The sequence below is a fragment of the Sprattus sprattus genome (genome assembly GCF_963457725.1).
Source record: "Sprattus sprattus genome assembly, chromosome: 11".
Classification (NCBI taxonomy): Eukaryota; Metazoa; Chordata; class Actinopteri; order Clupeiformes; family Clupeidae; genus Sprattus; species Sprattus sprattus.
Window position 1 is genome coordinate 11,043,845 of NC_137909.1, and position 16,541 is coordinate 11,060,385.

Consider the following 16,541-nt stretch of genomic DNA (forward strand, 5'->3'; position numbering starts at 1 on the left):
TCCTCCCCCTTGTCTTCCTCCTCCTCCACCCGGGCCTCATCCTCCTCCTCCGCCGCCTCTTCCCCTGAGCTGGACTCGTAGTCGGACGAGGACCCGCTGGCAGACGAGGAGTCTGATGAGGCTTTGGAGGAGGCTGAGCTGGCAGCTTCTACAGGCACAGAAGACATGGTTTCAGACTTCACTTCACTGTTCTGAATGGGTGTTTTAAGAGAGCGTACACTCAGAATCTACATCGGAGAGTCTATTTGTGTGTAAGGGGTTTAAAAGAGTATTGTGTGCAGGTGCATTTGAGCCATTTGATGCATACGGGTGAGATGCATTGATTTGATTTACCCTCATCAGATGAATCAGAGGATTCACTGTCGCTGGAGTCAGAGTCTCTGTCCTCCTCACCATCCTCGTCCTCATCATCTACTTCCTGAAAAGGACACAAAAAAAAACACATTTATTCAGCTTAAATGAACAGACTCAATATTAGTGGTGTGCTTACACACAAGAGGCAGGGTTTAGATTATGTAGGCCTATAGCACTAAAAGACGCTGAGATCGTCTAACTTTAAAAAAAAAAAAAAAAAAAAAAAAAAAAAAAAGTCTGTCTAAAGTCTTCAGCACAAGAAGCTCTGTCCACATGGATATCCAAGCTGACCTTTCCTGACGACAGCCTCTCAGAGTCCTCTTCGCCGGCTTCCTCTCTCTCTGACGACTCTTCCTCCTTCCCAGAAGGCTCCTCCTCCTCTTCCTCTCCCTCGCTGTCCAGCGGCCGAGCATGACGTCGCCGGGCGGTAGACCCGTCTCCGTCCTGTCTTGACCCGTCCAACTGGAGGCCGGCCATGTCTCGGTCCCGCTCAGACTCTGAAACACACCATGTTAGCAGTCCATTTTAACTCGTCTCTGCACACTGGACCAGAACAGAGGCTAAGCTTGACACTTTCTTTGCAGTTATCACGTATTGCCCACATCAGTGTTTCCCAGTGCTCCCAGTGTTGTGTGCGTGTGAAACATAACCTTACCTTCATCCTCCATCTCATCATCGACCGGCGTTGATGGCCGCACTCTCTTAGAGTCTGCAGTGGAGGCTGTGTCAGGAGGCTCCTTCCTCTTCACCTATACACACAAAAGAGGGCTAGCGTTAGTGGAGCTTTTACCTGCCCTTCACACACATAAACATGCTGTAGTCAACCAGAGGGTTATTGAACAACCTGTTAAGTGGTGGAACAATGACATTTGCAAAATAAATTAAAGCCTTCCCAGTGGTGAATCATGTGAACGAAGAACAAATGCTGAGACTTAAAACTATGTTTCCGGCACCACCTGATGAAGTAGTGTCCTACCTTGAAGGAGGGCAGTCGGATGGCACCTCGCAGACTGATACCCAACCCCATGCCCTCGTAGCCGAGGCCCTCGCCCTTGTTCCAGTTCTCCAACAAGCTGGAAGCTATAATCTCTTTGGGCTTCGGCTTCTCTTTCTCCTCTTCCTTACCCTCGCCTGCTTTCACCGGCGTCAGAGAGGCCTGGGAAATTAGAAGAAGAGGACGTTATGGTTAATGCAGACTAGGAAAACACGTGTTGATCTTCTAATTGTTTATATGGTGTCAAGGTTACAAAAGTAAACTATGCTGAGTCTACTTAATGCTGCTAGCAATATCCATAAGTTCCTGACTGGGATGAAAATCGAGAGCGATGTACAAGTCGGCAACTAGCTTGGTGCGTAAGTTGAGAACCTGTTTAGCATTTGCTAACGCAAAAACATAATAATAATAATAATAATAATAACTAATGAACGCTTGCTTACTTATTTTAGTTATATCCTGAGCTATTTTGCCTAGCTACTAGTGAAATTAACTGAGCTGTGCGATTAGCTATCCGTCATTTAAAACTGTTGTTGCTCAAACCTCCCCTGAGGGCAAACAAATATTTCAAATTAAAGTGACGAAAACGGGTTGCTTGACTCGCAGAAATTAAATGTCGGGGATCAAATACTTTGGCTAAATCCTAATTAGCTAGTCATGAAGAACACTTTTATCTCCTTTACCAGATTGTCACAGTTTTCATCCATTTCACAGATATGAAATGCAGCTTCCGCATACTCTTTTGCAAAGAATGAGTCAAGATTCTATTCCAGACTCAAATATTCAAAAGTAGCATTTTTTCGAGCGCAAGTGTAGCGTAACCTGGTAACAGATACCGCATATTCATAACAGAGTGCTACACTGTAGTAGTTAAATGGAAAACCATGAATACGCATAATCAAATGTCAGTGATTTCCAAAATTAACCAATAAGAAAATAATCCAAACAAATATATATTTAAAACATTTAACATTCTCCACCTGTCCAATTTAATACTTCAGAAATCCCTTTAGGCTTCTGCATTAATAATTCCTGCCAGTAGAGGGCGAACTCACCTTAGCTGAGCGCTCCTTCCTCTCCCACCACTCATCAAAAGCCCTGAAGGCTACCACCTCCACCATTTTGCGGTTCAGGTCCCTTTTCATGATGGCCTTCAGCTCCTTGACGATTACCATGAGCACCCCATCCACGGTGGCTTTGTGTGGGTCCTCCTTCTTGGCCTCATACCCCGGTGGGGGCACGGCCGGGTTGAATTTGGGCATGCTAGTGAAGGGCCAGGGCTGCTCATGGCTCACACTCCCAGAGGGAGTGCTGGCAATGGAAAGGGGTGCATAGGGCGTCCCAAAGGCCATGGTCCCGGCAGCAGCGACCGCGACAGCAGCAGCAGCAGCAGCCCCCGTGCCACTCATGTAGTGGGGGTAAGGGAAGTGGCTCTGGCTCTGGGCCATACGGCTCAGCATCTGTGTCTGCATCTGGAAAGACATGCTCACGCTGCCCCATTGCGGCAGGCAACTCACCAGGTCCACTGGCATCATTGGCATCATGCCCGGCGGGTAGGGGTGCAGCGGATGCAGCATGGCAGGGTGCACCCCAGGGGGACCAGGTAAGTGCGACAGGGGCCCAGGCCCGGAGGAGTGGGGGGGCAGGGGAGGAGGTGGCAGAGCGAAGCCGGTCTGGGGAGGGGGCAGAGGGGGGTAGCCGGGCGGGGGGATTGAGATGGACTGATGCATGGGGGACAACGAGGAGTTGACCACAATGGCCTTATCGCCAGACTGCGGTGTGCCAGGCATCTCGTCATCTGAGATCTCCATGTCCTCACCCGAGGACTGGTTGCCCTGAGAGGAAGAGAAATTAAAAGTAATTTAATTAACATTTCACACTGTCTCTCTTTTCATGGGTCTACCCCTCAATTTCTGTCTGTGTTCCAACTTTCCTACTCTATTTCTACCTGACAAAATACTTTTTTCTTTTTTAATCCAATGTATTCATAGCAGTTCCAATCAAATCTTTATAGGTTTCCAAATCAATTTTTTTCCACTTAGGTTACCAAACAACTCCATTACGATATACATGTACAAGGCACAGTACTTGTCATTGTGTTGCACGTTACCGTGGTTTTGCCATGCTGCAGAGTATGAGCCTGACACTTAGAAGGATGAGTCATGTTAGCAGATGGGACTTCTCCCTGCTTTGTTTATAAATGACTGTTTAGAGCATTTGGCCACACTGCTGCTGCTGTCTGTATGGAAATATTTGCCCTGTTATAATAAACATTGCTGAGGGCTCCATCAGTCTCCCAGTTGCTATTTGGAAACATAAAATAAATGTGTGTGTGTGTATTCAACAAAAACTCTGAGATCAATCTGTCAGTTAATGAGGTAATAACATGTTGGGCTAAAAAAAAAAAACACTGCCCCTGAACACTTCTGCGCGTCCAGCCTGGCAGCAGCAGGAAGTAAGGCCTTAACGTCCAGGCAGGTGCCTTACATCACAAAGCAGCAGCAGCAGGAAGTGCTGTGCTGTGCTGTGCTGTGCTGTGCTGTGCTGTGCTGTGCTGTGCTGTGCTGTGCTGTGCTGTGCTGTGCTGTGCTGTGCTGTGCTGTGCTGTGCTGTGCTGTGCTGTGCTGTGCTGTGCTGTGCGCCTCACAGCAGGCCCAACCCCTCAGGGCCTGCCTCTCCACGTTCACTGTTGACTGTGTAAATGAAGCCCGGCTCAAGGTCCATTTACCCTCACAAAAGACAAGCCCTACAAAGCCTCTTTTCAACTCAACTCCAACAACACAAAAAAAACACCCAGAGGCTTCAACAAGCAGGTTTCAGGTTTATGATTATCTATTCCATCACACAAATAGTCTTAGTATTTTATATCTCATTCCTATTCATCTCTACTATATTCAGAGAGGTGTCTTAAAGCTGTACAGGGAAGACAATTTTATAAAGGCAGTCACTGTAAACAAAATGTGAAAACCACTGAAGAAAAGGCAAAGAATTGCCTTTAATATGACAGTTAGGCTATGTTTAACCATTGCAGAAATGAACCTAAAACCATACAAAAAATGCCCTACTTCTACACCCATTATTAAATGACTCATTATTAAATTAACCAGCAGTGTAGGGCCCTGTGAACGGATTGTGTTCACAATGTTTTCACAACTTTAAGAGTCAGCATGCTTATGCTGCTTTCTTGTATTCAGATAAAGGAACATGATACAAATAAATGTATGACGCGTTATGTCAACATTCCACCTAATCGCACTGATATTACACACAGAGAGAGCTGTTAGTTTTTTCTCTCTGTCGGAGCAGAATGCACCGTTTCCTTTTGTGTGAGAGGAGTTAAGAGAGAGCCGTGAAAGTCAGGGTAGGCAGAGTAGAGGCCCACTTTCACCGCCACCAAGTGATCTGACTTCCTGTGCTGCCGGCTCCCCCTGGGTCCTCAGGCCCACCAGACTTAAGGGAGTATCTGGATGACATGCTCTCAGCCTACAAACTTCATACTTCAGTTACAGACAGTCCTATGACACACTGACACGGAGATAAACCAACAGAAGCGGCTAGCTACAATGCACAGCCCCTTTAAATGATTTGTTTTTACAATCATACAAACTGAATAGTAATTAAATCTAGTACTAGTGCTGTGGAGAGTGCTTGTGACTGTGTAAAGAACTCCTGACATCACAGGTAGTCCTTGCATGTTCTGAAATAATTACCCAAAAGTCAAGACACACACCTATTCTCCTGTGTCATGAGGCGATAGTATACCTCTCTAAGCATCTCTGACAAGGAAGGCACCATAATGCCCAGGTAAAGAAGCGTGGTTCTCACCATGTCCGTTTTGTCTGGGGGTGTGTAATGCCGGTCTATCGGGTCCCCTGCAGATATGCCCTTAGTCAAGGAGCTGGTGGGCGGGCTGGCCCTGGAGTTCTGCAACAGAGCGGCGGTGCCTGGGACGGGCTCCTCATCATCAGAGTCAGGCAGGGGCGTGGGGCTGATGTCCTCCAGGCCTGTGCTGGAGGGTCGCAAGGGCCGCTGGGCGGGCTGCGAGGGGGGGATGGGCGACAGTTGCGAGGAGGAGGAGGAGATGGGGCTGCCCTCCATGCGAACCTCGGTGTCAGAGTCACCGGCGCGATCGCTCAGGAAGGGGAGCTTGGTGCGCTTCTCCTTCAGCAGCATTTCAATGCGCGAGTCCAGACTGTGCCGCTCCGACTCCAGCGGGGGCGTGCCGGGAGAGGGGCAGGGCGATGGCGTGCGGGCCGGGGGCGTTGTAGGCCCGACCACTGGAACCAGTGGGGGTTCTGGCATCGGCGGGGTCTCTGGTTTGTCCCGGGCCGTGGCGAAGTCAGGGGTAGAGGGCAGCGGGGGCCGCCTGTAGTCCCCCTCCCGTTGGACGGGCTGGGGGTACGGTGGCTCGGCAGGAGGTAGGTGGGGGTAGGTTTGGGGCATTGGCGCCTGGTAGGGGGAGAAGCCCGGCTTGAAGCCAGCACTGACTGGGGGGGGAGGGGTGTGAGAGAAGGAGGGGGCCGGCGGCTCTGGGGGTGGCGGATGGTGTGGCTTGAAAGTGAGCGGCTCGTTCCGGTGCACGTAGTGACGTTCGGTGCGCCGGTTGTAGGCGTCCTGGAACTTAGGAGGCTCATGTCGGCGAGACTTGAAGCCCCCTGAGCTGTCCTGGCGACCGGGCTGGTAGGTGGGCGTAGCCTGACGGCTGGAGTAGGAAGAGTCCTGAGAGAATGGCGTACCCGACGGGCGGGGCGTGTGGGGCGTGCCCTGGGACTGTGGCGTCTCCTGCCTTTGGCTGAAGTAGGCCGTGTCCTGGGAGAGGGGTGTGGCTGTGCCCGGAGTGGACGCTCCGCCCACCACTGACGAACTGCCTTCAGACAGCCTCCTGATGGGCTCCTGCACACACACAGACAAAATGTAAGTGATGAGATTTGACCTGATGACAAACCACAGACACAACTGCAATCTAACATGCTGACAACTTTACACCTCAAGAGTAAAAACAACTCACACCAACACCCCCTTACTGAAGGAAAACACAACCTGACACTTACATTTGTACCTATACAAGGAAAAAAAGACTGAACTTCACAGCATGAGCAATTATTCATCATGTTAACTTAGACCAGGTCTAAACAAACACACTTTAAGTGCCAAGGTTCAGGCATGTGGTTTAGAGACAAACCTGGCCAAGATAACTCAGGGAAAGTGGTAAACCTACTAATAAGGAGCCCGAGGGCTTTGTTTTGCTAGGAAAATTAAGCTCTTCTAATAGGAGGTTTACCACCTATTCCGAGTAATCTTGGCCAGGTTTGTCACTAAACTAGATGCTTGGAATCCTCCCCCAGGACAAGACTATGCTTGAGGGGGGTTGCCCAAAAGGCTTCCAGCTTTGGTCCAGTGCTGGGCCACATGTTAGCTCAGCTGTCAGCAGGGGCAAAGTGCAGGTTACGACAACTACCGGTAGTCACTTTGTGTCCACTGGCAACAGTGGAGTCCCACGGAGCCACATTCCAGTCGGGGCCCCATTTTACCACCTGCTGCACTGATAAACTGGATTAGAGATAAGGGCTTCAGCTTTCTATTGGCAAAGGGGCTCACCGGCTAACTCTCTCACACACTGTCCAGCCAGCGTGATTACCCACAACAATACACCCACCTACACAGCCTCTCTGTTACACTCAGGTCAGAGACAAACTCAGGGCAAAGACACTACTGTGATAAGGACACTGGTCCAACAACACACTGTGATTCAGTCAACAATATAACCTGTTTGCATCTTTTGATAGGAGTTTTTAACAAGTTATGAACAAAACTAAAACGGAAATAAAATATCTGGACTAGCAGCTCAATGTCCAGAGAGAGCAAATACACTTGGCAGTGGCTAAGACAAAAAACTACAAACTGAATTGAAGTACATAGGAGTTTCTGTTGTTACAATCAAAGAAGAAAATTGTAACTAAAAAAATAAATAAAAGCAAAAATACCCAGTATACTGTGCATAGTACAGCATACGCAGCAATATTTCAGTAGAGGCAATTACATTACCTTACATTACATTACATGGACTTACCATGGGAAAACTCTGTTTGCCTACACTTTTTTTAACCAATCACAAGCCACATATACATCTTTCAGCTGATCACACACTTGCATCACATAAAAACTACTGGCAGTCATTTTTATGTCTTAAAACCAAACATGACCTCATAAAGGCCCTATCCTAAGGCGGTGAGAGAAGCAGCAGCATCACCTAGTGACCCTTCTCTGACCCCCTGCAGTGACGTTCCTGTGGAGCTTACCAGCAGTGCATCGGCGATTGCGCGGGGGGACACCCCACGGGACTCCACGCCTCCCACCGGAAGAGTTCGAGGAGTGTAAGTGCCATTGATCAGGAGCTGGAAATACCGCAGGCGATTCTCACCTGGACAGGTGTGGGAAATACAAAAGGTTTACTGAGGGGCAGCCAACTGTAAAGGACAACACTGCATTTCACTGAGGACTATGAAGTGCAGAAGTAAAATTGTTCTTTCAGAGATATCTGGTTAAACTTCTACTGTCATTATCAAAAACTACTGCTTCTTCTACTACTACTAATACTACTACTAATAATAATAATAACAATAATAAATTAAAACTGCAAGCAGTGATGAGAGGGCCATCGCTATTCAACAAAAGGAACTGCAATCACACAAAATAGCCTACTTCTAAATCGGCAACAGAAACAATCCACAACTTGGCGGTATGGAGATAACATTTGTGATGTAAAAGTTACACTAATCAATTGGATTTCACGATTCACTCGCGCCTTGAATATCATTGCTACAACATTTTTGTTGCATCTTCAGACAGACCACTGTCATCATGTGCACGACAGTTGATGTGTTGTCTCTGTCTCTTTAAGAGAGAGGAGAAAGCACGTTGGGGTTGTAAATACGATTCCATTCAAGCAAGCCAAAGCCATGATAAAGCGGTTTTCCGTTCATCAAACGGAGAATTGCTTTAACATACAAGCTAACTGAAATTAGACGATGGCACAATAACAGTGACAATGTTCCAATCGTCTTATGGTCAATGCTGCTTTTTAAATTTCTGGATAAACAAGATAAAATGTAGGCTAGGCTGTCAACGTGAAACTGAATAAGTTATATTCAGTGTAAACTTAAAAACCTGTTTTTCAAATGTATTATGTTTTTTGAACAAGACAATCTTAATAAATGCTATAAAGGCTATTATATTCAGTTAAAACAAACACATTGATAAGGGGATGCAATTACTCTGGTTACTAAGCAACCCATGTAAATTAATGCACGTGCCATCGACAATCGACAATCCCTTCAAGATTACAGCAACAGTGAAAATAGCTACTACTATACTATTCATATAAACTACTACTATACTACTAAAATAGCTACTATAATACTATTCATATAAGTGTCACGGAGACGTTTTAATTCCTAGAATTGCAAAGAAAAAAAACAAACAGGTACAACAGTTTACCTTTTGGGTCTAGCTCCACGTGGATCATGTTGCCCATCACAGATGTGTTATGGAGAGTCTGCACCGCATCCTTCGCGGATTTCACATTTTCAAACACCACTTTAGCGACCCCCAGGTGTTTCTTGTTCTTGGGATTGTACAATATTTCCACTTCTTCAATGTCTCCAAATTTCTTGCACATGTCTTTTAGAAAACCCTCCCTTATATTGTCGTTCAGTCTGGCGAATGTCACCTCCTTTGGAGGCACTGGGCCAATGTAGCTATCATCAATCTGAAGAGGAAAGACAGCATCTCTAATTACGATTATTTCTAATACACACAAATGCATAAACGTCATTTACTTTAAGAACACAAAAAGGGATCGAACTATAAACTATGATAGCCTCGCCTTTTACTGATATTGGATTAGAATCAATGCGGTCTAAGAAATTGGGAGTACAAAAAACGAAAGTAGACCTATACTTCATATAGACTACTAGAGTAGTAAGACTAAATATACGTTGTAATATATCTAATTAAATGTTTTGAAACCTGTGGCATGGATACAAATAAGCACGCGATAAACTATTGTATAATTATCAATGTCGATAGCCTACTCAACACTTCAAATATATATGCAGACTATGCTTTCACAAATAAATGCTAAGCTTAAATGTAACTGCACCCTGCACACATTCACGACTTACACGACAGAACACTAGTACATAGCCTATGCAATGATCAATGAGGGGGTGTGACAACCTTAAATGTTGGAACCGGGAGATCGGTTTCCTTGTACTTGGTCCATAGGCGACCGATTCTCGGATCCCTGACCATGTCCACGGGTGGCATCCCCGAGTCCTGGAGAAATGTCAGAAAACAATGAGTCAGTCTAGCCCATAAAAAAAAGTCTGGTTTGACAGACCCCGGTAGACCAAACAGATAGTGGCGGCATGCGCGTTGGTCACAGCATTTCAGAGTGCATCAAATATTCTTCGACTTCGCTCTAAAGCGAAGAGATCATGCAGCATTTGTAAACTATTTTATTAAATGTCCTGACATTGTTAAGAGTGGAGGCCAACAATGACACTTTGATGTGCTGTGTCAGGTGCTGTTACAAAGAGAGCAAGCGTGTTTACTGTGTACGCTACATTGTATCATGCAGCGATACAGTACAGTCTGCTACAAATGTATCAATTGCATCCAATACTCATCAATGCTCATAATGCACTTTTAACTTCACTCACAGGGATGTTAAAATGCTGTCCATCATAGCGGTACAGTTTGTGCGATCCCTTTTTTAACGCTGGGTCAATAATCAACTTGTAACTTCTCCAATGGGGAGTTCGTTTCTCCCCCGAACTGCAAACGGGATGGTTTTTCTCCATGCCGTTCGCCAAACCTGTGAGAGATTGTCAAGAGAAAAGTCAACAGACGATGTTATATCGACATAACACATATGTTTCTGCATTAATATCGCACAATGAGGGAAATGGGGGGTTAGACGCGGATCCCAGTTACCGAAACAGACATTACAGAGGAAGAAAAAAAGACCAAGCTTACTTGAACTCTGCCTTCTACCGTGATCTTCATTTATATCCCCGAGTCTGGACATGATGTGTCCGATCGAATATTTCAGTACCAAACGGCGAGATATTTAACCTCTCACTGCTTACATTACATGATTTAAAGGATACTGCCTTCTTTTTGCGAGCCAACACATATTGTGTGCCTCTAGTCTGGGGTTTCTGTCTCTCCCACAATACACCACTATAGAGCTTCACCAGCCTTACTCTGCTCCAGCACATTCGTTACGAAGTTCCTTTGACTCGGTCTTATTTTGCCTCGATGCCAAACACATTATAAAATAACTGAATATTAAATAATTTAGGCTACATTTATTTCTTGAATTAATCTTTAAATTCAATATTATGGCGACTTTGTATGAATAAACAAGGTTTTCAAAAAAGCGTTGAATCTGCCGCGTGGATTTACGCTAACACCAAATAGCTTACAAGATGGACATTGGAAGCAACCGATAAACGAGCGTAGAAGGACTGAATTGAAATGCACCGTGACATTGCTGAGAACAATAATTTAGGAGAATCTGACCTAGTTTCAATATCGTTTGATTTGGAGTAATGTTCATGAGATTCTTTAAACCGTCTCAAACAGAAGGATAGATGAATCCTGGTGGTGGTTATTGCCTGAATACAAAATGTCTGAAGAGCCAGAGTTTCTCAGATATACCACAACATTTTTGTTTTAAATGTATGTAGACTGGTATATCTTAGTTATTTGTCACATTCTCCAAATATTTTGAAATTATGCGTTTTTGAAAAGGCAAAGTAATTTTGAATAGTTTGATGTTTTGCGGTGCTTGGGCAATTGGCTGGTTAACAGCACTACCAGCTCTGACCAATCAGATTGAAGCACCATTTTAGCTCCTGCTATTAGAAGCACAGTCGACAACTTCCCCAACAGAAAGCCGAGAGGGGGCTGAGCGCTCAGGCAGCCATCTTTCCTGCAGTGGAACTCAATGGCCAAAATGGGTTTCCTTTGTTCCTAAAGGGGATCTTATACTTCATTTCATCATCTCTTGTTGGACTACATAATATATTACAATGTTTCTGTTTGCAGGATCTGAGACGATGGAAGAAAATGGTTGGATGTTATCCCTTTGACATTTTTAAAAGCTTTTTTCTCTCTTCCTGGAATCCATTTTTTTGTCCTAACTAGGTCATGGCACACCCCTATAGCAACCTTTATCTCTCTTAAGAGACTTGTAGTGAATAAACTGTTTTCTTTTTTATTACATTTGCATTGGTGTATAAATCACAGTAAATGTTTTGAAAGGTATTGTGCAGTACATGGCCAAGTAAGAGTATAGCTAAGTAAGATGTTTTTAGTGATTACTTTTCAAATATAGGAAGCTACATTAAATGTGTATTGTGAAAGTGCCATTCTGATGTGGTAGGCTATGCTAGAAAACCATACTTTGATATGATGGGATATATTATAATGGATGGCATTTCAAATGTCCTAGTCAGTTGCATGCATTTGTTTAAAAATATCCTTTTGGGGCTTAGCGATAGTGCTTCTCCTATTTCAGCAGGCAAAGCAGGCCAGGAGGAAACAATTGGCCCTGCAGAAAATGCTGAATCACTGGTGTGACTGGTTAATGTGGTTGTAGATAGCCTTCCCTTAACCCTCTTTCAATGTTTTTCACATAACTTCAATTGTTGCCAGTCACATTTCACACCTGTCAGGTTATATTATAACAGCTCCATATGGTATCCTTGAACCTGAAGAAATATGTTTAAAAGAAATTGATTCATTTTGTAATAAATCTTGACATGTATCTTTTTCTTCCAGAGACATTTCCTCTAATCGCATGTAAGTAAAGCTGGGTGACCTTGAACCAAGGGCATTTTCTCTTTTAAGAACTCCTGCTTCAGAATAACATCTTTCTTTCTGCTTAGTTGTTTTTGTTAAGGGTGCACATGACACTCTAACATAAAATTGTACATTCAAAAAAACTCTGATAAAATATTTACCTTAACATTTTGATGAAATATATTCATCAGGCCTACACGCAGAAGGAAAAGGAACGTTTTCATTGCCATCTTCGGATCCTCTATAACTTTTTATGAAGGGGTGGGGGATGCAACTCCTAAAAAGGAAGAAAACAAGTGCTGTTTAACTATTTCTTGAATTCATTTGGTATTTAAAGTACGTAAGCTCTCACTGACCAACGAGTTAGAATGCTGAGTATCTTCAAGCAGTTTCAGTGAACAATATGCAAACCATCTCCCTCTTCCTGGAGACAGGACAGCCGTAAATGCGAACGCACTTCATTTAGACGAAGGAAAACTGTTCAGCATCTGGCACGGGAATCTTTACATATCTAAGGTAACAGTTTATGGATTCCCCAACTGACTATTTAAGTTTTACAACGTTAAACTAAAGCATCATTTATGTGAGGTTCAAATCCATTTGTGTCTAAACTATTTTAGTTATTTCAGGTTACCTTGCTTTTAAAAGCACATTACAAAGCAGTCTGGAAAATATAAAAGTAATTAGGAAGTAAAGCACCGTTCTTTAAACTTACAGGCAATTAAAATAACTGTAATCCTCGTGGGGAACGAGTAGTTTATGTAAATAAGTAAAATAAATTAGGGGTAAAAGTTCATCTTCTAGAAATGTCTCTGTCGCCCCATGTCCAAAACGACCTTTGATATGAACAGTCGTTAAATGGCTCCTCTGCTGCTCTCTTTTCAAAATGGCTTCTTTTACACACACACACACACACACACACACACACCCACACGCACGCACGCACACACACACACAAAGGAGATCATTATGTGCTCGGAAATGGTGCTGCGCCATTGCTGGGCGAGGTTTTAGACGTTCGCAAACCAGGGCTGATTCACCCCCTATGTCCAGACTTTTTTCACTCAGAGCAGAAGCAATGAAGACGGAGATGGCTTCGTGTGTAATGTTAAAAAAAAAAAAAAAAACGTTACAGGAGAAGAAATCAAAGCAAGGCTTGCTGAATCCTCTTGCATAGGCTAGTTGTGGGGGGCTGGCATATCTAAAAATCATTCTGGCGAGCGGTAGTGAGCCGGGGCTGGCGGCGTGCCATGCGTTGGAGACGACTGCGCCCACGTAGCCATATAAGGTCGGGAAAACAATTTCGAACACAGTGCAGCATTTCAATCAGCTAACACAAAGGGATTCGGGCTTCTTATGTGTTTTTCTCATTTTCCCTTCAAGATGATTCGGTGCAGTAATTCAAGGCTTTCGCCATTTACAGGAGATTGTTATCTGACAAGCAAGAAAATCCATTTTGTAGGAAAAAGGAGGCAGATGGATAAGACTTGTGCATGAGGGGGTTACGTAAAACAGCTCTCAGGTGATCTCCCTTGGTTACTGTTACTAGACAGCTAGACAGTGTGTTGTGAACAGCGTTGTGTTCACACCAGCTGCTTGTTTGTCTTTTTCTTTTGCGCTCAACAGAATGCATTCATTGTGATTAGGGAGGGCCGGTATGTTCAGTGCTGCCTGCAGTAAATATGTGAAACATTGGCAACTGTGATTTGCTGAACTGACCTTGGGTTCTCAGCTCTACATCATAAACAAGGGTAAGAGTGTTTCACAAAGGCCATAATGATCAGAATCATCATTTATTCATTGTTGCATTTTTCAGTGCAGACCTGGGTGCATAATAGCTGCCAGTGAATATTAGCCGACTGCATGGGACAAAAGGTCATGGTCCAAAAACCGTTCTGCAATGACTATCACAAAGGAAAGTTAGAAACGTGTCATTGTAATTATGGTACCCAACAGAAGGTGTCCGTGTTGTTGGGTTAAGACCTGTGCCAGTACCACAGACACGTTTACCTGCCTTTTCCTCATTTTCCACCCACTCCATGCAGCACAGGGACTCGTCTCTGCCTTCCTCTGCGTTTGAAGCGGGTCGCAAGGCCGCTTGAGTGAAGTTGTAGTCTAGTGATCTACAGTATGAGCGAGTTTGTGCTCAGGCGGCATATTTGACCGGAATAGCTTTTTAGTTCTTTATCAGAAGGGGGTTGGAATCGTTGACGGCCATGGCGTATTTTTTTGGTCTTATTTATCTGTAGTAGAGTAGGCAAACAGACTGCGCGAGTCGATCAGGAAAAGCCTTGTGCCATAGGCATGCAGTCAGGAATAAGGGAACTGGATCTGTCTGGTCAAGAAACAAGATTGAATTGCTGCAGTGTTAAGTCACAACCTTTTGAGTCGGTAATCGTGAGTACATAGCTGAATCCCCTTACATAATAAACTTAGATTATTGTTTTTATAAAAACCCTTTTATTTACGCTCCATTAATATTACCTAGCGTATGATTTTGATTGCTATAGCCTACAGTGCAGGAAAATAACTTGCATTCAAATGGTTCCTTCGAATTAAATCATCATTGCAAATATATAGGCTACCGCTAAAAGTGGAACACTATACCATTTCATTTGGATGGGATAGTCAAAAAAATGTTAATGATTGCGAAATAGTTTGTCTCAAGAATGTCCTTTATTTACAGATTCAGGGATATTACCATGCAGGATATATCTCGGTGAATTGAAAACGACATTGATGTGTCACAGTCTGTATTATAAAACGACACGTCGTTGGGTTTTTAGAACAGCCTGTTGATTATTATCTTATATTATTTGTAGGTTGCCGATGTATACAACTCAGGGAGAGCATCAGTCTATTTGCCCTAGTGACAGGCATAATTGAAAGATTGGGAGAAACATTTTTGCAGAAATAGTTCTGCACGTTTTTTCTGAAGTTGTATTGGTTTTGTTTAATTGTTTTTTTGTGTCGCCCTTCTGGTCAAACCGAGGTTCTCTTGGGCAAGTTGTGTGAGTAGCTTGCTGCTGGCGATTAAGGCCCTGTTACCATTCAGCCACAGCAAGGCGGACAGCGGCCATTTTAGTCTCCGTTGGTGTAGATGGAATACTGAGGATATATCAATTTTTACATCTAAATCATTTGACAACGACCACAGGGGCACAGTAAATGTACATAGGCTGTCTGGGAAATTATTTTGCTTTTGTTGTAGATCCCAGCATGGTTCAAGTAATATCCTGGACTCGCTCTGCAGGCATTTGTATGAAACCTATTTATATTTAAGCCACTTGAGAACGTCAGCAGAAGGTAGGCTTTACGGATTGAAATGCAGTTTAAGGTAATTGTAATCGTGAACAACTTACATACACATCTCTGTATCTGCTACACATTGGCATGCAAACTGTTATGGCCTTTTGCGCTGTAGTTTATCTTTTTAGCAGGCACGCGACCGTTTTAAGAGTGCCACCAGTTAATTTGTTCTGCGCAACAGCATTCTTTTGATCATTGGCAGGTCATTAGGGACTTAGCGATACATTCTAACATTTGATGGTCGAGGTTGTTAGTAGTCTAAAATATAAGATGCTCTGATCATAATGACATTTTGTATCGCAGGATTGTCACATTGAAATGATATGGTGCATATTCACAAGAAAAGACTAGAACTGATGATTAGAACTGGTCAAAGGTAAAACCCTTAGCATACATTAAGGATCCGAAAATATGCCACGTCTAATTACCCACCGGATTGATTAATGTATTAATACACATTCAACATTATTACTTGTTAATCTTGACCTGTAGTGACGCAGGGGGGAAATATATTTCCGCTGTTAGTTGATCTTGCAAAATGACTCCTCTAGATGGCATTGAAAGCTTGACTGGATCATGAAGAAAATGGGTCATGTCTTAGCAAGGTTAAAATAATGACATTTCATATATTGTATAGTCCAGTTTTGTTTCGTTTTCGTTCGATTTTTGGTTTGGTGTTAAGAGCCAGAGGCAGCAGACAAAGGTTAATCATCTGTTTTTTTAATTGAAATTATTTATTATGTAGCCTAACTGATGGATTAAACACGCTGTTTTGCATGAAGACGGCGTTTGTAGGGTGGGTTATCGATTCAGTGTTTCTTTTTTATCTGTGAAGCCTGATGTTATGTCTTAATAAATATACAATTTTAAGAGAATATTTGATTCTGTGTGTTGACTTCCTCTTCACTGTAAGGGAGATTCTTCAAACGTTCCACTGACAAGATGTTGTTGCTTGTTACTAGTTATATTGAGATTGATGTAATATGATTCATAGACATAATACTACATTTTT

The 16,541-nt window shown here is 43.7% G+C and overlaps 1 protein-coding gene across 1 annotated transcript in view; it reads right to left on the reverse strand.

The window, feature by feature from the left end:
- setd1ba (SET domain containing 1B, histone lysine methyltransferase a) overlaps nt 1-10,439 on the reverse strand; it is a gene marked incomplete at its 5' end in the record, with an annotated part of 15,895 nt that extends 5,456 nt beyond the window's left edge. Inside the window, 12 exons of the mRNA XM_080846971.1 lie at nt 1-148; nt 334-418; nt 646-851; nt 1,010-1,103; nt 1,331-1,510; nt 2,404-3,183; nt 5,174-6,241; nt 7,648-7,769; nt 8,846-9,116; nt 9,587-9,685; nt 10,072-10,226; nt 10,388-10,439. The exon at nt 1-148 is cut by the window's left edge and continues 296 nt beyond it. Of these exons, the coding sequence (XP_080703097.1) occupies nt 1-148; nt 334-418; nt 646-851; nt 1,010-1,103; nt 1,331-1,510; nt 2,404-3,183; nt 5,174-6,241; nt 7,648-7,769; nt 8,846-9,116; nt 9,587-9,685; nt 10,072-10,226; nt 10,388-10,439 (3,260 nt within the window). The remainder of the gene's footprint in view (nt 149-333; nt 419-645; nt 852-1,009; nt 1,104-1,330; nt 1,511-2,403; nt 3,184-5,173; nt 6,242-7,647; nt 7,770-8,845; nt 9,117-9,586; nt 9,686-10,071; nt 10,227-10,387) is intronic.
- Between the last annotated feature and the right edge of the window lie 6,102 nt (nt 10,440-16,541).